The sequence below is a fragment of the Myiozetetes cayanensis genome, unplaced genomic scaffold, assembly GCF_022539395.1.
Source record: "Myiozetetes cayanensis isolate MyiCay16 unplaced genomic scaffold, myiCay2020 scf101, whole genome shotgun sequence".
Taxonomy (NCBI): Eukaryota; Metazoa; Chordata; class Aves; order Passeriformes; family Tyrannidae; genus Myiozetetes; species Myiozetetes cayanensis.
The window spans coordinates 112595-133765 of record NW_026086617.1 but is presented as its reverse complement, the minus strand read 5'-3'; the positions used below and the strand labels follow the sequence as shown (position 1 = coordinate 133765).

Sequence of the window (21171 nt, the reverse complement as noted above, 5' to 3'; positions counted from 1 at the left end):
GTACCTGCACACCTACGGCATCGTCCACCGCGACCTCAAACCCGACAAGTGCGCCCGCAGGAGGGGGGGGAACCACGCCCGGGCCACGCCCACCACGCCCGGGCCACGCCCAACTCACCTGGGGACTGCCCACCCCGCCCGGGCCATGCCCAAATCACCTGGGCCACACTCAGGTCACCTGGGAACCACTCACCCCACTTGGGCCACCCCCAGTTCTCCTGGGTCATGCCTGAGTCACCCGGGTGATGCCTGACTCACCTGGGCCACGCCCAACCCGCCTGGGCCACACCCAACCCGCCTGGGCCACACCCAACCCGCCTAGTGACCGCCTGACTCACCTGGGCCACACCCAACCCGCCTGGGGACTGCCTGACCCGCCTGGGCCACGCCCAATCCGCCTGGGCCACACCCAACCCGCCTGGGGACCGCCTGACTCACCTGGGCCACGCCCAACCCGCCTGGGCCATGCCCGGCTCACCTGGGGACTGCCTGACTCACCTGGGGCCACACCCAACCCTCCTGGGCCACACCCGGCTCACCCATGGCCCCACCCCACCTCACCTGTCCCTCACCTGTCCCACCTGTCCCCCCTCACCTGTCCCTCACCTGCCCCTCACCTGTCCCCCCCAGCCTGCTGATCACGTCTCTGGGCCACGTGAAGCTGACGGACTTCGGGCTGTCCAAGATGGGGCTGATGAGCCTGACGACCAACCTGTACGAGGGGCACATGGAGAAGGACGCGCGCGAGTTCCGCGACAAGCAGGTGACGCCCCGGGGGGGGCAGAGGGTGGGGGGGGCACAGGTGGGGAGCAAAGTTAGGAACAGGTGAGCGACGCACAGGTGGGCACGGGTGAGCTCAGGTGCGCCCAGGTGTGCCCGGGTGCCCTCGTGTGCACCCAGGTGCGCCCAAGGGCACCCAGCTGTGTCCGGGTGCACCCAGGTGTGCTCAGCTGTGCCCAGCTGTGCCCAGGTGCCTTCATCTGCACCTAGGTGTACCCAGGTGCCCCCAGCTGTGCCCAGGTGCCCCCAGTAGCTCCCAGGTGCCCCAGGTGCCCCCAGGTGTGCTCAGGTGCCCCCAGTTGCTCCCAGGTGCCCCCAGGTGTGCTCAGGTGGGCGCTGCCCCCCCCCAGGTGTGCGGCACGCCCGAGTACATCGCGCCCGAGGTGATCCTGCGCCAGGGCTACGGGAAGCCGGTGGACTGGTGGGCCATGGGCATCGTCCTCTACGAGTTCCTGGTGGGCTGCGTGCCCTTCTTCGGGGACACCCCCGAGGAGCTCTTCGGGCAGGTCATCTCAGGTACAGGGACAGGGGGACAGGGGGGACAGGGGGACGTGGGACACGAGGGGGGACATGGGGGGACACAGGGACAGAGGTGATCTCAGGCATGGCCAGGGAGACACTCCCGAGGAGCTCTTCGGGCAGGTCATCTCAGGTACAGGGACGGGGGGACAGGGGACACGTGGGACACGAGGGGGACACGGGAGGACAGGGGGACATGGGACACGTGGGGGGACATGAGGGGACACAGAACACACGGGGGGACATAAGAGGACACAGGACATGTGGGGGGACATGAGGGGGACACACAGGACACATGGGGGGACATGAGGGGACACATGGGGGGACATGGAGGGACATGGGACACGTGGGGGGACATGGGACATGTGGGGGGACACGCAGGGACAAATGGGACACAGGGACACATGGGAGGACAGGGGGACACACAGGACACATGGGGGGACATGGGGACACAGGACCCACATGGGGGGACATAAGAGGACACAGGACACATGGGAGGACACGGGACATGTGGGGGGACACAGGGACACGCAGGACACATGGGGGACGGGGACATGGGGAGACATGAGGGGACATGGGACACGTGGGGGGACACGCAGGGACAAATGGGGGGACAGGGGGACACACAGGACAGAGGTGATCTCAGGCACAGCCAGGGGGACATCGGGCCGGTGTCCCCGCCTGTCCTTGCTCACCTTGTCCCCCCTGTGTCCCCCCTGTCACCATGTCCCCCCATCCCTCCATGTCCCCCCCCGTGTCCCCCCCAGACGAGATCCTGTGGCCGGAGGGGGACGAGGCGCTGCCCCCCGACGCTCAGCACCTCATCTCCTGCCTCCTGCAGACCGACCCCCTGCGGCGCCTGGGGGCAGGTGAGACCCCCAAAACCCCCGGGACCCCTAGACCCACCTGAGACCCCCCAGACCCACCCAGGACCCCCAGACCCACTGGGGACCCCTCGACACCCCCAGACCCACCCGGGGCTCCCCAGACCCACCTGGGACCCCCAGACCCCTGGGACCCCTGTGCACCCCCTGGATCTGTAGACCCCATTGACCCCTGACCCTCCAACCCCTGGGACCCCTCCCAACCCCTCCATCCTCTCGGACCCTTTTGGGACCCCCAAACCCCCCAAAACTCCCCAAAAATTCCTCCTGCAGCCCCATTGACACCCCTTGTCCCCCAGTTCCTCCTCCCACTGAGCCCCCAAGACCCCTGATCCCCCGACCTTCGGGCCCCCTGACGCGGGGGTCTCTCAGGGGGGGCTCAGGAGGTGAAGGCTCACGGGTTCTTCTCCGCCCTCGACTGGACGGGGCTGCTGCGCCAGAAGGCCGAGTTTGTGCCACACCTCGAGTCCGAGGAGGACACCAGCTACTTCGACAGTGAGGGGCACCCCAAATCCCCCCGGGACACCCCTGGGAATCCCAAATCCTCATGGGAACCCCAAATCCCCCTGGGACACCCCCTGGGAGCCCCAAATCCTCACGGGAACCCCAAATCCCCCCGGGACACCCCTGGGAATCCCAAATCCTCATGGGAACCCCAAATTCCCACAGGACACCCCTGGGAGCCCCAAATCCTCACGGGAACCCCAAGTCCCCCCGGGACACCCCCTGGGAACCCCAAATCTTCACAGGAACCCCAAATCCCCACAGGAATCCCAAATCCCCACGGGACGCCTCCGGGAACCCCAAGTCCCTATGGGACCCCCCCAGGACCCCCTGGGAACTCTTGGGAACTCTTGGGACCACCCCATGGGACCCCCTGGGACACCCCCTGAACTTCCCACTTGTGTCCCCCCTTACCTGTCCCTCTCCCCTGTCCCCTCCATTATCCCTTGTCCCCCCTCCCATGTCCCTCCCTGTCCCCCGTGTCCCCTCCCTGTCCCTCCCTGTCCCTCCCTGTCCCTCCTCCCTGTCCCCCCCTCCCTCCCCTGTCCCTCCCTGTCCCCGTGTCCTCCCTGGTCCTCCTCTGTCCCTCCTCCTGTCCCTCCCTGTCCCTCTCCCTGTCCTCTCCCTGTCCTCTCCTGTCCCTCCCGTCCCTGTGTCCCCATGTCCCCTGTCCCCATGTCCCCCCGTCCCTGTGTCCCCTGTCCCCCTGTGTTCCCCCATCTCTGTGTCCCCCTGTCCCCCCTGTCTCCCCTGTCCTCGTGATCCCCCTGTCCCTCCCCTGGTTCCTCTCCTGTCCCCTGTGTCCCCCGTACCCCCCTGTCCCCGTGTCCCCCTGTCCTCCTCCCATGTCCCTCCCTGTCCCCCATGTCCCCCTGTCCCCATGTCCCCTGTCCCCCGTGTCCCCAGCGCGCTCGGACAGGTACCCGCAGGTGACGTCGTACGAGGACGAGGACACGACCGAGGACGAGCCCGTCGAGATCCGCCAGTTCTCGTCCTGCTCGCCCCGGTTCAGCAAGGTGGGGACAGGGGGGGACAGCAGGGACAGGGACAGGGACAGGGGAGACAGGTACAGGGATAGGGATAGGGATAGGGATGAGGGACAGGGATAGGGACAGGGGGACAGGGAGAGGGACAGGGAGAGGGGACAGGGACAGGGGGGACAGCAGGGACAGGGACAGGGACAGGGACAGGATAGGATAGGGGACAGAGATAGGGATAGGATAGGGATAAGGGGTCAGGGACGGGACAGGGAGGGGGACAGGGGACAGGGAAAGAGGACAGGACAGGGATAGAGATAAGGAGACAGGGACGGGAGGGACAGTGGGGACAGGGTCAGGGGACAGGGACAGGGGACAGGGGGACATGGGGGAGACGGGGACAAGAGATGGGGACAGGAGACAGGGGACAGGGAAAGGGACAGGGACAGGGGGACAGGGAGGGACAGGAGGAACAAGGGAATGGGGGACAAGGGGGATTTGGGGAGGGGAGGGGAATTGGTGACCCTCGTGTGATGGCGAGGGGGGGAAGTGGGCGTGGTCAGGTGTGAGCAGGTGCCTCCCCAGGTGTGAGTGAGTGTGTCGCAGGTGTGTGTGGGTGCCCCCACCTGTGACAGGTGCCCCCCCCAGGTGTGTGTGGGTGCCCACCTGTGACAGGTGCCCCCCAGGTGTGTGTGGGTGCCCCCCCAGGTGTGTGTGGGTGCCCACCTGTGACAGGTGCCCCCCCAGGTGTGACAGGTGTCCCCCCCAGGTGTGAGTGGGTGTGTCCCAGGTGTGTGTGGGTGCCCCCAGGTGTGACAGGTGCCCCCCAGGTGTGTGTGGGTGCCCCCACCTGTGACAGGTGCCCCCCCAGGTGTACAGCAGCCTGGAGCAGCTCTCCCAGGAGCCCAAGGCCAAGGGGCGCCCGCGGGACGAGGCGAGACGGGATCGGGAACGGGATCGGGATCGGGATCGGGATCGGGACGGCCCCGCCCGGGAACGTGGCTGGAGAACCGGCTCACCTGAGCTGTGAGCAATGGGGGTATCTGGGGGCACAGGGGGTCCTGGGGGTCCTGGGCTCACCTGAGCTGTGAGAAACGGGGGGCACAGGGGGTCCTGGGGGTTCGGGGGAGCACAGGGGGTCCTGGCCTCACCTGAGCTGGGAGTAACGGGGGTGCAAGGAGGGGGCACCTGAGGGGACACACTGGGGGTTCTGAGCTCACCTGAGCTGGGAGAGCCTGGGGGGCACCTGGAGGGGATCAGGGAGGGGTTCTGCACTCACCTGAGCTGTGACCACCTCAGGGGGTCCGGGGGTTTCACCCTCATCTGAGCCCCTGTTTAGGGGATGGGGGAATAATTCACTCCTGGGTGGGGGTCGGGGTCTGCCCCACTCCAACCCCCTGTCTCTCCTCCCCCGCAGGAAGCACCGCGAGGTCCCCCGAGGGGGAGGGCAGCCCCCGGGCCCCGGCGCCGCTGCCCTGCTGGAGCCCTCCTGGGCCGGGCCAGGGCCGCCCCCTCCCACGAGGAACCGAGACCCCCGCAACGGGGGCGGAGGGACCCCGAGGGAGCCGGCGAGGAGCCAGGTCCGTCCTGGGGGAGGGCTCGGGAGGAGGGGGTGTCACCGCCAGGGTCTCACCACGCCCCTCCCCCTCCCCTCTCCCCAGAGAAGCCCCCAAGGGTGGGGAGGGGCCCCCGCCCCCCGCGCCGAGCTGGGGGCTGGCGGCCGCGCCACCCGGGGTGACGCCCCGAGCCGGGGGCGTTGGGGACAAACGAAGCCCCGCTGGCCCGGCAAGGTGACAAAGTCGGCGTCGGCCACCGCCCCTGTCCGTCATCATCCCCAGCGGTGGTGACAAACCCTCCCCCCGGGACCCCCAGGGAACCCAAACCCCTGGGACTCCAAACCCCCGGGACTCCAAATCCCATCCAGGACCCCCAAGGAACCCAAACCCCTGGACTCCAAATCCCATCCAGGATCCCAAATCCCCAGGACCCCTCAGGAACCCAACTCCCGGGACTCCAAATATCCCCCAGGGACCCCAAATCCCATCCAGGGACTCCAAATTCCCTGGGACCACCCCCCCTCCTCCCCCAGGTGCCAGGGTGGGGGTCGCGGTGCCAGCGGGGTCTGGGGGTTTCTGGGGGTCTCTCTGGGGTTGTTCTGGGGGTGTCCCTCGTTCCCCTGGGGGGTGCTCTGGGGGTCTCCCATTTGGGGGTCTCCCGTGGGTGCTCCGGGGGTGTCCCAGGGTGGGTTTTTGGGGTGGTGCTGGGACTCCTTTGGGGTCTGGGGGTCTCTGGGGGTCCCTCATTCCCCCGGGGGTGTCCCGGGCATGTTTGGGGGTCGGTGCTGGGACTCCTTTGGGGTCTGGGGGTCTCCCATTTGGGGGTGTCCTGGGTGGGTTTTTGAGGTGGTGCTGGGACTCCTTTGGGGTCTGGGAGTCTCCTATTTGGGGAGGGTGTCCCGTGGGTGCCCTGGGGCTCTCCCAGGTCGGGTTTTTGGGATACTGGGACTCCTTTGGGGTCTGGGGGTCTCCCTTTTGAAGGTGCCCTGGGTGTCCTAGGTGGGTTTTTGGTTGGTGCTGGGACTCCTTTGGGGTCTGGGGGTCTCCTATTTGGGGGGGGTGCCCCAGGGGTGCCCCGGGGGTGTTTTTGGGGCAGTGCTGGAACTCCTTTGGGGTCTGGGGGTCTCCCTTTTGGGGGGGGTGCCCCGGGGGTGTCCCGGGTGGGTTTTTGGGTTGGTGCTGGGACTCCTTTGGGGTCTGGGGGTCTCCCATTTTAGGGTGGGTGCCCCGGGGGTGTTTTTGGGTCGGTGCTGACGCTGCCCACACACCCCGGGGCCGGCAGGGGATGCTCCGGGCTCGTCCCCTCTGGGCAGTCCGATGTCGCCGCGCTCTCTGTCGTCCGACCCCTCCTCCCGGGACTCCTCCCCGGGCCGGGAGCTCGCCCCGGCCGTGGCCGCCCCGCCCCGCTCGCCCATCGCCATCCCCCGGCCCGGCAAGAAGTTCGGCTTCACCCTCCGGGCCATCCGCGTGTACCTGGGGGACAGCGACGTGTACAGCGTGCAGCACGTGGTGTGGGTCAGTGACACGAGTGGGGGGACACGGGGGGGAAAGGGACATGGGGACAGCGATGGGGACAGCGTGCAGCACGTGGTGTGGGTGAGGGACACGAGTGGGGGGACACGGGGACAGGGACAGGGACATGGGGACATGGGGACAGCGTGCAGCACGTGGTGTGGGTGAGGGACACGAGTGGGGACACGGGGACAGGGACAGGGACACAGGGACAGCGACGTGTACAGCGTGCAGCACGTGGTGTGGGTCAGTGACACGAGTGGGGACACGGGGACAGGGACAGGGACAGGGGGGACAGGGACAGGGGGACAGCGATGGGGACAGCGTGCAGCACGTGGTGTGGGTCAGTGACACGGGTGGGGGGACATGGGGGGGACACAGAGGGGACAGGGACATGGGGACAGCGACGTGTACAGCGTGCAGCACGTGGTGTGGGTGAGGGACACGAGTGGGACATGGGGGGGACACGGAGGGGACACGGGGACAGCGACGTGTACAGCGTGCAGCACGTGGTGTGGGTGAGGGACACGAGTGGGACATGGGGACAGGGACAGGGACAGGGACAGGGACATGGGGACAGCGACGTGTACAGCGTGCAGCACGTGGTGTGGGTCAGTGACACGAGTGGGGGGGACACAGGGGGGACACAGAGGGGACAGGGACAGCGACGTGTACAGCGTGCAGCACGTGGTGTGGGTGAGGGACACGAGTGGGGACAGGGATGGGGGGACAGCGACGTGTACAGCGTGCAGCACGTGGTGTGGGTCAGTGACACGGGTGGGACATGGGGACAGGGACAGAGACATGGGGGGACAGCGACGTGTACAGCGTGCAGCACGTGGTGTGGGTGAGGGACACGAGTGGGGACAGGGATGGGGGGGACACGGGGACAGCGTGCAGCACGTGGTGTGGGTGAGGGACACGAGTGGGGGGACACGGGGGGGACAGAGACATGGGGGGACAGCGACGTGTACAGCGTGCAGCACGTGGTGTGGGTGAGGGACACGAGTGGGGACAGGGACGGGGGGACAGGGACACAGGGACAGCGATGGGGACAGCGTGCAGCACGTGGTGTGGGTCAGTGACACGAGTGGGACACGGGGGACATGGGAAGAGGGGGCTTGGGGACATGGGGACAGGAGGTCACGTGGGGGGGTCTGGGGGTTTCAGGGCCATTTTGGGGCTCGGGACAGTGGGGGACAGGGAGTGTCAGGGGACAGTGTGTGGGGGTCAGGGTAATTTGGGGGTCAGGGGACAGTGGGGGCTCTGGGAGGGGGTGGTGGTATCCCAGCCGTGGTGCATTGTGGGTAACCCTGTTTTGGGGCGGAAGGGCCGGATTTAAGAAAAAAGGGGGTGCTCAGGGGGTTTTGGGGTGCCTCCTCCCCAATTTCACTGTGGTGATTTATTTTGGGGGTCAGCACGTGGAGGAGGGGGTCCCGCGCAGGAGGCGGGGCTGGGGGTTTGCTCAGGGGGTTTTTAGGGTACCCCCACCCCCAACTTCACTGTGGTGATTTATTTTGGGGGGTCAGCACGTGGAGGAGGGGTCCCGCGCAGGAGGCGGGGCTGTGCGCAGGGGATCTCATCACCCACGTGAACGGAGAGCCCGTGCACGGCTGGTGCACACTGAGGTCGTGGAGCTCATCCTCAAGGTCAGGGGGTAAATGAGGGGTGGGGGTCCTGGGGGGCTCAGGGACATGGGGGTCATGGGGTGAAGGTTTGGGGGTCCTGGTGGGGGCAGGGGGTGATGGGGGGTTGTGGTGGGGTCAGGGGCAACAGGGGGGTTCAAAGGGATCCCTCTGGGTCCTGTTTTGGGGTGGGTGACAGGGGGTGATGGGGGTGTCAGGGGTCATGGGGGTCTTTGGGGGTCACAGGGCTCAGGGTTTGGGGGTGGGTGGGTCCCATTGGGGGTGACCCCAATGGGGTCAAGGGTCCCACAGGGTCACAGAGGTGTCGGGGGGTGAGGGGGTCCCAATGGGGTCAAGGGGCCCCAGAGGTCACTGGGGGTCATGGGGGGTCACAGGGCTCAGATTTTGGGGGATGGTGGGTCCCATTGTGGGGGTGATGGGGATCAGGGGGTCCCAATGGGGTCAGAGGTCCCCAGAGGTCACAGAGGGGGTCATGGGGGTCAAAGGGCTCAGATTTTGGGGGGTTGGTGGGTCCTGGTGGTTCCCATTTTGGGGGCGATGGGGGTCCCAATGGGGTCAGGGGTCCCCAGGGGTCACAGGGGGTCATGGGGGGTCACAGGGCTCAGATTTTGGGGGATGGTGGGTCCCATTGTGGGGGTGATGGGGGGTCAGGGGATCCCAATGGGGTCGGGGTCCCCAGAGGACACAGAGGGGTTCATGGGGGTCACAGGCTCAGATTTTTGGGGGTTGGTGGGTCCTGGTGGTTCCCATTGTGGGGATGATGGGGGGGTCGCGGGCAGTGCCGGGTGGGGAGGGCGGGGGCTGTCTCAGGGAGGGTGGGGAGGGCCAGCTGTGCCCTTCCCCCCAGAGCGGGACGAAGGTGCTGGTGACCACGACCTCCCTGGAGAACACGTCCATCCGCCTGGGCCCCGCCCGGCGCCGCAGCGCCCGCGCCAAGATGGCCCGGAGGAACCGCCGGGGGCCCTGGGGGCCACGAGAGGTGGGAGGGGGCATGGGGTTCACTGGGGGATTTTGGGGGTATCAGTGGGGGTTTGGGGGTCATTGGGGGTGATTTGGGATGCACTGGGTGTCACTGGTGGTGACACCCAGTTGGGGGGGTGTCACTGAGGGTCACTGGGGGGTTTTGGGAGGTCATTGGGGAGGTCACTGGGGTCACTGGGGAGGTTGGGGGGGTCACTGGGGGTTCTGAGAGGTCACTGGGGAGTCACTGGGAAGGTTGAGGGGGTCATTGGGGATCACTGGGGAGGTTGGGGGGTCACTGGGGGTCATTGCTGAGGTTTGGGAGGTCATTGGGATGTCTGGTGGGTCACTGGGGAGACTGGGGGGTCACTGGGGAGGTTGAGAGGGATCCCTGGTGAGGTTGTGGGGGTCACTGGGGGATCACTGGTGAGGTTGTAGGGGTCACTGGTGAGATTGGGGGTCACTGGGGTCCCTGGTGAGTTTGGGGGTCACTGGGGTCCCTGGTGAGTTTGGGGGGGCCCCTGGTGAGTTTGGGGGGGTCACTGGGGGTCACTGGGGTCCCTGGTGAGTTTGGGGGGGTCACTGGTGAGTTTAGGGGGGTCACTGGGGGTCCCCGGTTGTCGCCGGTGTCCCCGGAGTGCTGAGGGTCCTCCGGGCCGCCAGGCGGCGCAGTGCGCTCTTCCGCCACCTGGCCCGCCAGGCGTCGCTGCTGCACACGAGCCGCTCGCTGACGTCACTGAGCCGCTCCCTCTCCTCCTCCGACTCGCTGCCCGCGTCCCCCACGCATGCGCGGGCCAGGGAACCCGGTACGGCCTCCGAGGGGGCGGGGCCTGAGGGGCGGGGTCATGGAAAGGGGGCGGGATTATGGAAATGAGTGGGATAATGGAATATTGGGAATGGGATAGTGGGAATGGGGGGATAATGGGAATGGGATAATGGGAATAAGGGGGGATAACGGGAATGGGGGGGATAATGGGAATGGGGGGGATAATGGGAATGGGGGGGTAATGGGAATGGGGGGATAATGGGAACAGGGGTATAATGGGAATGGGGGATAATGGGAATAAGGGGGGATAATAGGAATGTGGGGGGGATTATGGGAATGGGGATAATGGGAATAGGATGTGACCGTGGAAACAGGATGGGACCTGCTGGAATGGGATGGGACCATGGGAATGGGACAGGGCTATGGGAATGGGACGTGACCGTGGGAATGGGATGGGACCACTGGAATGGGATGTGACAATGGGAACGGGATGGGATCATGGGAATGGGATGTGACCATGGAAACAGGGTGGGACCACTGGAGTGGGACGGGACTGTGGGAATGGGATGTGATCACTGGAATGAAATGTGACCACTGGAATGGGATGGAACCACGAGAATGGGACAGGACTATGGGAATGGGACGTGACCGTGGGAATGGGATGGGACAATGGGAGCGGGATGGGACCACTGGAATGGGATGTGACAATGGGAATGGGGTATGACCACTGCAATGGAATGAGACCATGGGAATGGGATGTGGCTGGGAATGGGATGTGACCATGGGAATGGGATGGAACCATGGGAGTGGGATGGGATCATGGGAATGGGATGGGACAATGGGAGTGGGATGGGACCATGGGAATGGGATGGGACAATGGGAGTGGGATGGGACCATGGGAATGGGATGGGACAATGGGAATGGGATGGGACCATGGGAATGGGATGTGACCATGGAAACAGGGTGGGACCACTGGAATGGGACGGGACTGTGGGAATGGGATGAGACCATGAGAATGGGATGGGACCATGGGAATGGGACAGGATTAAGGCAATGGGACATGACCATGGGGATGGGATGTGACAATGGGAATGGGATGTGACCATGGGAATGGGATGGGACAATGGGAGTGGGATGGGACCATGGGAATGGGATGGGATCATGGGAATGGGATGGGATCATGGGGATGGGATGTGACCATGGAAACAGGGTGGGACCACTGGAGTGGGATGTGACCGTGGGAATGGGATGGGACCATGAGAATGGGATGTGACCACTGGAATGGGATGGAACCACGAGAATGGGACAGGACTATGGGGATGGGACGTGACCGTGGGAATGGGATGGGACAATGGGAGCGGGATGGGACCACTGGAATGGGATGTGACAATGGGAATGGGATGTGACCAAGGGAATGGGATGTGACCATGGGAATGGGATGGGACCATGGGAGTGGGATGGAACCACGGGAATGGGACAGGACTATGGGAATGGGACGTGACCATGGGAATGGGATGGGACCACTGGAATGGGATGTGACAATGGGAGTGGGATGGGACAATGGGAGTGGGATGGGATCATGGGAATGGGATGTGACCATGGAAACAGGGTGGGACCACTGGAATGGGACGGGACTGTGGGAATGGGATGAGACCATGAGAATGGGATGGGACAATGGGAGTGGGATGGGACAATGGGAGTGGGATGGGATCATGGGAATGGGATGGGACCATGAGAGTGGGATGTGACCATGGGAATGGGATGGGACCATAGGAATGGGATGTGATCACTGGAATGAAATGTGACCATGGGAATGGGATGTGACCATGGGAATGGGATGGAACCATGGGAATGGGACATGACCACGGGAACGGGATGTGCCTGTGGGAACGGGCCGGGCTGGGCCCGCGGTGCCGCCGCCGCTGCCCCTGACCCTTCCGTGTCCCCCCAGGAGCGTCCCCCCCCAGCAGCAGCTCCCCGGGCTCGTCGGCCCCCCCGTCCCCGGCGGGTCCCCACCTGCGGCCGAGCTCCCTGCAGGGGCTGTCCCCGAAGCTGCAGCGCCAGTACCGCGCCGCCCGGTGCCGCTCGGCCGGCAGCATCCCCCTGTCCCCCCTGGCCCACACCCCGTCCCCCGCCGCCTCCCCGCCCGCCTTCCCGCCAAGCTGCACCCCAAAACCGCCGAGGCCTCCCGCCGCGCCCCCGCCGCGGGGCCCCCTGGCCGGACAAGGGGCTCCGGGACCCCGACCCGCGCTAAGCTGGGCTTGGACCCCCAGGAAGGAGTTCCCGGCGGAGCCCCCTGCAGAGCTTGGCCGAGTGGGACGGGAGGGGCCCGCCGAGACCTCCCCCCAGCACCAACAACCCCCCAGCACCACCCCCGCCTCCGCGCCGCCTGGGCCGGCAGGAGCTGCCGCCGCCCCTGGGGGCCTGAGGGACCTCCCACCCCGGCGGGCCACGAGGAGCCCCCGCCGCCCCACCCCCACCTGGCGGAGCGGGGGGCGGGGACCCCAAGGCGCTGAGCCGGTGCAGGAGCACGAGCGGGGCGGGGCGGCCCCCGTGCCCATCGTGGTGGTGGGGCCTGAGCGACCCCGGGACCCCCGAGCGCCCCCGGAGCCCCCGGGCGTTGAGCTTAACCCCCCTCACCCCCGTCCAATGGCTGTAAATAAGGGGGGCGGGGGATCCCCCACCCCACGGACCCCCAGGCATGCGGGGTCGCACATATCGCCTCCCCCCCTTGTGCCCCCCTGCCCCCCGTGTACATGAAGGGTAAATACTGTGACACCCCCCAAAAAACCACACACACACCCCCGTGTGACGTCATGGACCTGGCACTGCCCCCGGTGTGATGTCATCGATCCAGACCCCCAGAGTGGTGCCACCCCCAAACCCCCAAGGGTCTCCTCTTTGCCCCCCCAGGTTACCCCTCGGTGGTGACGTCATCGTGGTGATGATGTCACGGTGCTGACGTCACGGGGCGGACATGGTTTGGGGAGGGAAGTGACATCATCGAGACTGTAGTGATGTCATCACCGCTGAAGATTTGATGACGTCATGGCCTCAGTGTCACCAATCGCGCATCAGTGACGTCACAGGCAATGATGTCACACCTAGCGGGGTCACACGAGTGGGTGACGTCACCGCCACCCCCGTGACATCATCACACTGTCCCTCCATCCCCTCCCCCTGTTCTCGCTATGCAAACGCCCCTCCCCCACCGCGGGACATTTTGGGGGCGGGGAGCCGAGAGGGCCCTAGGACCAATAAAGGCCGTTCAGCACCGACCCCCCCTCAGCGTCTTGGGGGGACACGGGGAGGGGGGCGGGGGTGGGGAGAAACGCCTCATAACTCCCTGGGACCCCCGGAGCCCTCCCAGCCCCGGGTGGTGATTTGGGGGTCCCACATCCTTGGGGACACCCCCTCCCAAACCCCAACCCCCATGTGGTGATTTGGGGTCCCGTCACCCCGGAGCCCCCTGGGTGGTGATTTGGGGGTCCCGCAGCCCCAGGACGCACCCCGGGATGGGATTTTGGGGTCGTGTCCCCCATCCCCCCGAAGTCCCCAGGGAGGTGATTTGAGGGTCCCACAGCCCCGAGGACACCCCCTTCCCCCCCCCAGTTTGGGGGTCCTGCAGTGCCGGGGATGTGATTCTGGGACCCCCACTCCTCCCAGAGACCCCCCAGTTATCCCCTCCACCCCATGCCGGGAGACCCCAACTCCAACCCAGGGACCCCCCAGATTCCCACCAGGAACCCCGAGACCCCTCCCGACCCCCCTGGAACCCCAATTCCCCAGAGACCCCCTAGGGACACCCCAGTGCCCCCTTAGACCCTCCCAGACCCCCAGGAACCCCCAATGTCCCCCTGGACCCTCCCAGACCCCCCAGAAACCCCAGTGCCCTTCTAGACCACCCCAGACCCCCCAATTGCTCTGGGGACCCCCAGAGACGCCCCCAGGGACCCCAATCCTCTCCCCCAACCCGCGGACACTCGTGGGTTAAAGTCCGTCCCACCCCCTGTCACGCCCCTGTCACGCCTCTCCACACCCCCTGTGACGTCACGGCCCTACCGGGTCCGTTCACCGCCCAAATCGAACGGTCCGGGGGTCCTGGGGTGTCACGGGGGTCCTGGGGTCCGGGGTCCTGGGGTCGCGGTCACCAGAGGGGTCCGGGGCCAGCTGGGGGCTGTTGGGGAGCAATTTGGGGGTCGCGGGGGGATTTTGGGGTGTTGGGAAGCGCTTGGGGTCTTCGGGAGGGACCCTGTGGACATTGAGGCGGGGGTCCCAGGGGGTCTGAGGGAGAATGAAAAGGGAAATTTGGGGTCCTGGAGGGCTCTGCAGCGTGGTTCTTTGGGGGAGGGGGAGGAGGGAACTGGAAGTTCCTGGGAGGAATTGGGGGTCCCTGGAGGGGATTTGGGGTCCTGAGTGGGTCCTGAACGGGAGGGGGTGGTGGGAGGGTGAGAAAGTTGGGGGTCCCAGGCGGGTCTTTGGGGTGGGGGAAGAACTGGGGGTCTCGGGGTGGGGAATGGGGGTCCCTGGGGAGGGGGATCTCTGGGGGTCTCTGACCCTCCCTGTGCCCCCCCAGCCCCCCATGGCGCTGCGATTCGCTGCCCCCCTCCTGCGCCTGGCCCGGAGCGGCGTCCGCTGGGGGGGCACCGGCCCCCCGGCACAGGGTGAGTGGGGAGACCCCACCCAAAACTGCCCTCACCCCATCCCTCGGCATCGGGGTGAGTGGGGAGAGACCCCCACTCAAAACTGACCCCCCTCATCCCCGGCACGGGGTGAGTGGGGAGACCCCCACCCAAAACTGCCCCCCATCCCCGGCACGGTGGAGTGGGGAGAGCCCTCCCCAAAACTGACCCCCCCATCCCCGGCACGAGGTGAGTGGGGAGACCCTCCCCAAAACTGCCTGAGCCCCCTGTCAGTGTCTGAGCCCCCTCACTGCGTGCCCCCCAGCCGCCCCCTTCGACTGGCAGGACCCGCTGGGGCTGGAGGGGCTGCTGAGCCCCGAGGAGCGGCTGCTGCGAGACACGACCCGCAAGTACTGCCAGGAACGGCTCCTGCCGCGGGTCCTGCGGGCAAACCGGGATGAGGGTACCCCAAAACACCCCCTGAACCCCCCAAATCAGCCCGAGACCCCTGACCCACCCCAAATCACCCTGACCCACCCTGAGACCCCCAAACTGCACCTGCAAGTCCTGCCAGGAGCGGCTCCTGCTGCGGGTCCTGCGGGCGAACCGGGATGAGGGTACCCCAAAAACAGCCCCCTGAACCCCCCAAATCACCCCTGAGACCCCTGACCCACCCTGAGACCCCCAAACTGCACCCGCAAGTCCTGCCAGGAACGGCTCCTGCCGCGGGTCCTGCGGGCAAACCGGGATGAGGGTACCCAAAAACACCCCTGAACCCCCCAAATCACCCCTGAGACCCCTGACCCCCCCAAAATCACCCTGACCCCCTGAGACCCCCCAAAACACCCACTGACACCCCCCACAAGTCCTGCCAGGAACGGTTCCTGCCGTGGGTCCTGCGGGCGAACCGCGATGAGGGTACCCCAAAAACACCCCCCAAAATCACCCCTGAGACCCCTGACCCACCCTGAGACCCCTAAATATCAACCCCCCCTAAAAAAATAACCCCTGACTCCCCCATATTCCCCTAACCCCCTCAGACCCCTAAATCCCCTCTGACCCCTCATTCCCCCCAGTCCCCCCAAACCCTCGATCCCCTCCACCCCAAAGCCCCCTAGCACCCCCCAGTCCCCAAACCTGGGCCCCCAACACCTCCAACTCCCCCTTCCCTCCCTACAGGCCCAAGGTGGGGGCAGGGACTTGAGGGACCCCAAACCCCACCCTGGGGTGCCCTTTGCCCCCTCCCCCATTTCAGACCCCCTTTGTCCCCACCCCAGTGTTTGACCGGAGATCGTCAATGAACTGGGGGCTCTGGAGTCCTGGGCCCCACCATCCAAGGTCAGGGGGCCAGGGGGCTTTGGGGTCCTCACTGTGGGGAGCTGGGGAGTGGGCACATGGGGGTCCCTGGGTGACCCTGGGGTCTTGGGTGACACTGGGGGTCCCTGTGAGGACTCTGGGGGTCTCTGGTGATCCATAGGGTGACACTGGGGGTCCCTCACAGGGTATGGGGGTGGTCCCTGTGTGATCCTGGGGGTCTGTGGGTGACACTGGGATGACTGGTGGGGGGGGGCTCTGTGTCACCCTGGGGGTCCCTGGGGTGACTTTGGGGGTCCCTGTGTGATTTTGGGGGTCCCTGTGTGACCCTGGGGGTCCCTGTGATAACTCTGGGGGTCCCTGTCTGACCCTGGGGGTCTCTGTGATGATTCTGGGGGTCTCTGTGATGACTCTGGGGGTCTCTGGGGGTCTCTAGGGTACGGCTGTGCGGGCACCACGTCGGTGGGCTACGGGCTGGTGATACTGGGGGTGGGTGACACTGGGGGTCTCTGTGATGACTCTGGGGGTCCCTGTCTGACACTGGGGTCTCTGTGATGACTCTGGGGGTCTCTGGGGGTCCCTGTGATGACTCTGGGGGTCTCTGGGGGTCCCTAGGGTACGGCTGTGCGGGCACCACGTCGGTGGGCTACGGGCTGGTGACACTGGGGGTGGGTGACACTGGGGGTCCCTGGGATGACTCTGGGGGTCTCTGGGGGTCCCCAGGGTACGGCTGTGCGGGCACCACGTCAGTGGGCTACGGGCTCGTGACACTGGTGGTGGGTGACACTGGGGTCCCTGACTGACTCTGGGGGTCTCTGGGGTCACTCTGGGGGTCTCTGTGATGACTCTGGGGGTCCCCAGGGTACGGCTGTGCGGGCACCACGTCGGTGGGCTACGGGCTGGTGACGCGGGAGCTGGAGCGCGTGGACAGCAGTTACCGCTCCGTGCTCAGCGTCCAATCCTCCCTCGTCATGTTCCCCCTCTGGGCCTACGGGACCCCCGCCCAGAGGGAGCGCTACCTGCCCCGCCTGGGTGAGACCCCTGGGCTGGGGGGAGGGACGGGGGGCACAGGGGGCAGGAGGGGGGTCTGTGGGGCAGGAGGGGGTCTTTAGGGAAGAGTGGGGTCTGTGGGGCAGGAGGGGTCTGTGGGGCAGTTTGGGGATATGGGGCAGGTTGGGGGTCTGTGGGGCAGGAGTGGGGTCTGTGGGGCAGTTTGGGGGATATGGGGCAGGTTGGGGGTCTGTGGGGCAGGAGTGGGGTCTGTGGGGCAGTTTGGGGGATATAGGGCAGGAGTGGGGTCTGTGGGACAGGAGTGGGGTGTGAGGGGCAGATTGGGGGGAGTTATTGGGGTAGGAGTGGGGTGTGAGGGGCAGCTGGGGGGAGATCTGTGTGGGGCACCCTGGGGTGGCTCTGTGGGGTCCCCGGGGTGTCCCTGACACCCCCTCCCTCCCCTGTGTGTCCCCCCCAGCCCGGGGGGAGATGTTGGGGTGCTTTGGGCTGACGGAGCCGAACCACGGCAGCGACCCTGGCTCGATGGAGACGCGGGCGCGGCTCAACCCCGGGGGGGGCTCCTACACCCTCAGGGGCACCAAGACCTGGTGAGACCCCAAATCCCAGACACAGGGACCCCAGGGCCCCCTGACCCCCCTAAACCCACCCCAAACCCTCCTGATCCCCCTAAACCCACCCCAAACCCTCCTGACCCCACCAGGATCAGCAATGCACCTACACCCTCAGGGGCACCAAGACCTGGTGAGACCCCAAATCCCAGACACAGGGACCCCCAGAACCCCCCTGATCCCCCCTAAACCCACCCCAAACCCCCTGACCCTCTAAACCCACCCAAACCCCTGATCCCCCTAAACCCACCCAAACCCCCTGATCCCCCTAAACCCACCCATGTCCTCCTGTCCCCACCGGATCAGCAATGCACCTACACCCTCAGGGGCACCGAGACCTGGTGAGACCTCAAACCATCCCCCTAAAACCCCTTTAACCCCCCAAAACCCCTTCTAACCCCCCCAAACCCTCTAACGCCCCCCAGGATCACCAACTCGCCCGTGGCCGACCTGTGCTTGGTGTGGGCCAAGTGTGAGGAGGACGGCAGGGTGAGGGGCTTCCTGGTGGAGCGCTGGACCCCCGGGCTGAGCACCCCCAAAATCGAGGGCAAGTTCTCCCTGAGGGCCTCGACCACCGGGATGATCGCCCTGGACGACGTGGAGGTGCCCAGGACAACGTGCTGCCCAACGCCGTGGGGCTGGCGGTCAGTGGGGGGCTTGGAGGGGGACTGGGGGGTCCCAGGGGGTCCTGGTGCCCAGTGCTGTGGGGCTGGCAGCGGGTGGGGAGGTTTAGGAGGGGTCTGGGGACACTGGGGGTCCCAGGGGACTGGGGGTCCTTGGGGTCCCAGGGGTCCTGGTGCCCAGTGCTGTGGGGCTGGCAGCGGGTGGGGAGGTTTGGGGGCCAGTCTGGGGGATCACAGGCAGGTTGGTTTTGTGGGGTTGGCAGCGAGTGGGGTCTGGGGTGGGGGGTTGTCCTGGGGGTCCTGGTGCCCAATGCTGGGGGCTGCTGGTGGTGGGGGATCTGAGGGAGATCCTGAGGGTTCCAATGACCCCCCCTCTTGCCCCTCCAGGGCCCCTTTGGGTGCCTGACCCGTCCCTGTTACGGCACCGCCCGTGGCACGTCGGGCACCACCGGGGCTGGGGGTGTGCTGGGCACAGCACTGGGGGGCTGCTGGTGAGGGAGGGGTCTCAGAGAGGTTGTGAGGGGGTCCCACTGACCCCCCCCTTGCCCCCCCAGGGCCCCTTTGGGTGCCTGACCCAGGCCCGGTACGGCATCGCGTGGGGCGCGCTGGGCGCGGCCGAGGCGTGCCTGGAGACCGCTCGTCAATACGTCCTGGACAGGTACCTGGGACACGTTTGAGGGGGGACAAAAGGGGGTCTGGGTGCCCCCCAAACTCACCCCCCACTCTTTGGTGCCCCCCCAGGAAGCAGTTCGGGGGGCCCCTGGCACGGAACCAGCTGGTGCAGAGGAAGTTGGCGGACATGGTGACCGAGATCGCGCTGGGGCTGCACGCCTGCCTGCGCCTCGGCCGCCTCAAGGACGAGGGCAGGTGGGCTCAGGGGGTCCCCAACACCGGGGGTCCCCAACACTGGGGGGGCGTCCCCAACACGGGGGCTGTCCAGTCCCTGTCCCCTGTGTCCGTCTTGTCCCCTGTCCCTGTCCCCGCACCGGGGGTGTTGATGCTGAGGTGGAAATTTAAGGCACTGGGAATGATGTGAGAATGACATGGGACATGGAGTGACAGGAATGATGTGGGACAAGCTGGGGGGACTCCCGGGGGGTCCCACAGGGGGTTCAGTGTCCCCACCCCATCCCCACAGGGCCAGCCCCGAGATGGTGTCGATGCTGAAGCGCAATTCCTGCGGGAAGGCGCTGGGGGTGGCAGGGGGGGCTCAGGGGACAGGGGGTGCTCAGGGGACACAGGGGGTCTCAGGGGGGTCTCAGTGTCCCCATCCCTGTCCCCACAGGGCCAGCCCTGAGATGGTGTCGATGCTGAAGCGCAATTCCTGCGGGAAGGCGCTGGCCATCGCGCGGGACGCGCGGGACATGCTGGGGGGCAACGGGGTGTGCGACGAGTTCCACGTCATCCGGCACCTCATGAACCTCGAGGCCGTCAACACCTACGAAGGTACCGCGGGGGGGGGGTCCTGGGGGGGTCCCGGGGGGGGTCTTTGGGGCTCACGCCCTGCTTGTGCCTCCCCACAGGAACCCACGACATCCACGCGCTGATCCTGGGCCGAGCCATCACCGGGATCCAGGCGTTCGCCCCCCCCAGGGGGACATAGTGGGGACAGCTGGCACCGTGGGGACACCAGGGACACCAGGGACAGCTGGCACCGTGGGGACAACAGGGACACCCAGGACAGTGGGGACAGCTGGCACCGTGGGGACACCAGGGACACCCAGGACACTAGGGACAGCTGGCACCGTGGGGACACCAGGGACACCCAGGACAGCGGGGACAGTGGGACACCCATCAGGGACACTCAGGACATTGGGGACACCCAGCGCAGGTGGGGACAGGTGGCACTCGCAGGGAGGGACGTGGGGACACAGCAATGCCACCTGGACACGGAGCCACCACCCGGACTCATTGTCACCAACGGGACCTGGTGTCACCCCAACCCAATCTGGTGTCACCAGCCGGACCCAACATCACCAACTGGACCCAATGTCACCAACTGGACCCGGTGTCACCCCAACCCAACCTGGTGTCACCAGCTGGACCCAATGTCACCAACTGGACCCAGTGTCACCAACTGGACCCGGTGTCACCAACTGGACCCGGTGTCACCCCAACCCAACCTGGTGTCACCAGCTGGACCCAATGTCACCAACTGGACCCGGTGCCACCCCAACCCAACTTTGTGCCATCGACGGGGCCCAGTGTCACCAACAGGGCCGGGTGTCACCAGCTGGACACGGTGCCACTGACGAGCCTCGGTGTCACCCCACCCAAACTCACGTGCCACTGGCAGGGCCCGGTGTCACCACCCGAACCTCCTGTCACCGGCGGGACTCGGTGGCACCGACTGGACTCGGTGTCACCAGCGGGACTGGGTGGCACTGACGGGATTCGGTGTCACCCACCAACCCTGTTGTCACCCAGGTGTCACCAATGGGGCTGGTGTCCCCCCCAGGACTCAGTGTCACCCATGGGAGCCGGTGTCCCCCCCAGGACAGGACTCAGTGTCACCCATGGGAGCCGGTGTCCCCCCCCCAGGACAGGACTCAGTGTCACCCACCAGCCCTGCTGTCACCTGGGTGTCACCAAGGGGACCCCGGATGTGCCTTCGCCGTCCCTGCAGCCAATAAAGGGCAGGACGGCCCCTCCCCCCCCGTGCCAGCCACCATTAATTAACAGCAGCGCTAATTAACCCTCCTCAGCAGCGCTAATTAACCCGCCAGGCCCCCCCCACCCCGTCCCAGCTCCTGGGGGGGCTCCGGCTCTTTATTTGTTCCCAACACCAACGGCAACGCAAAAACAAGCCCCTTTTGGGGGGCCAAAATCCCCCCTCCAGCTTTTGGGGTCCCTGAAGGTTTTGGGGGGTCCCGTTTAGGTCTGGGGGAC

General features: G+C 66.3%; 2 protein-coding genes across 2 annotated transcripts; both read left to right on the top strand.

The window, feature by feature from the left end:
- Positions 1-4: 4 nt before the first annotated feature.
- MAST1 (microtubule associated serine/threonine kinase 1) lies at positions 5-12864 on the top strand (the record flags this gene model as incomplete). Its single annotated transcript, XM_050305887.1, is given in 18 exon segments — positions 5-48; positions 631-763; positions 1131-1296; positions 2067-2168; positions 2556-2678; positions 3594-3703; positions 4536-4690; positions 5082-5244; positions 5326-5481; positions 5483-5504; positions 6503-6735; positions 8151-8170; positions 8274-8344; positions 8347-8381; positions 9226-9335; positions 9337-9357; positions 10002-10144; positions 12056-12864. Coding segments are annotated over 18 exon segments (2616 nt in total), but the record flags the coding sequence as incomplete, so codon positions are not given.
- A 1821-nt stretch (positions 12865-14685) lies between these two features.
- GCDH (glutaryl-CoA dehydrogenase) lies at positions 14686-20982 on the top strand. Its single transcript, XM_050305880.1, is given in 12 exon segments — positions 14686-14768; positions 15052-15189; positions 16004-16028; positions 16030-16064; positions 16902-17072; positions 17509-17638; positions 18085-18266; positions 18269-18303; positions 18837-18940; positions 19024-19149; positions 19568-19728; positions 19806-20982. Coding segments are annotated over 12 exon segments (1269 nt in total). The 5' UTR covers position 14686; the 3' UTR covers positions 19886-20982.
- Positions 20983-21171: the final 189 nt, after the last annotated feature.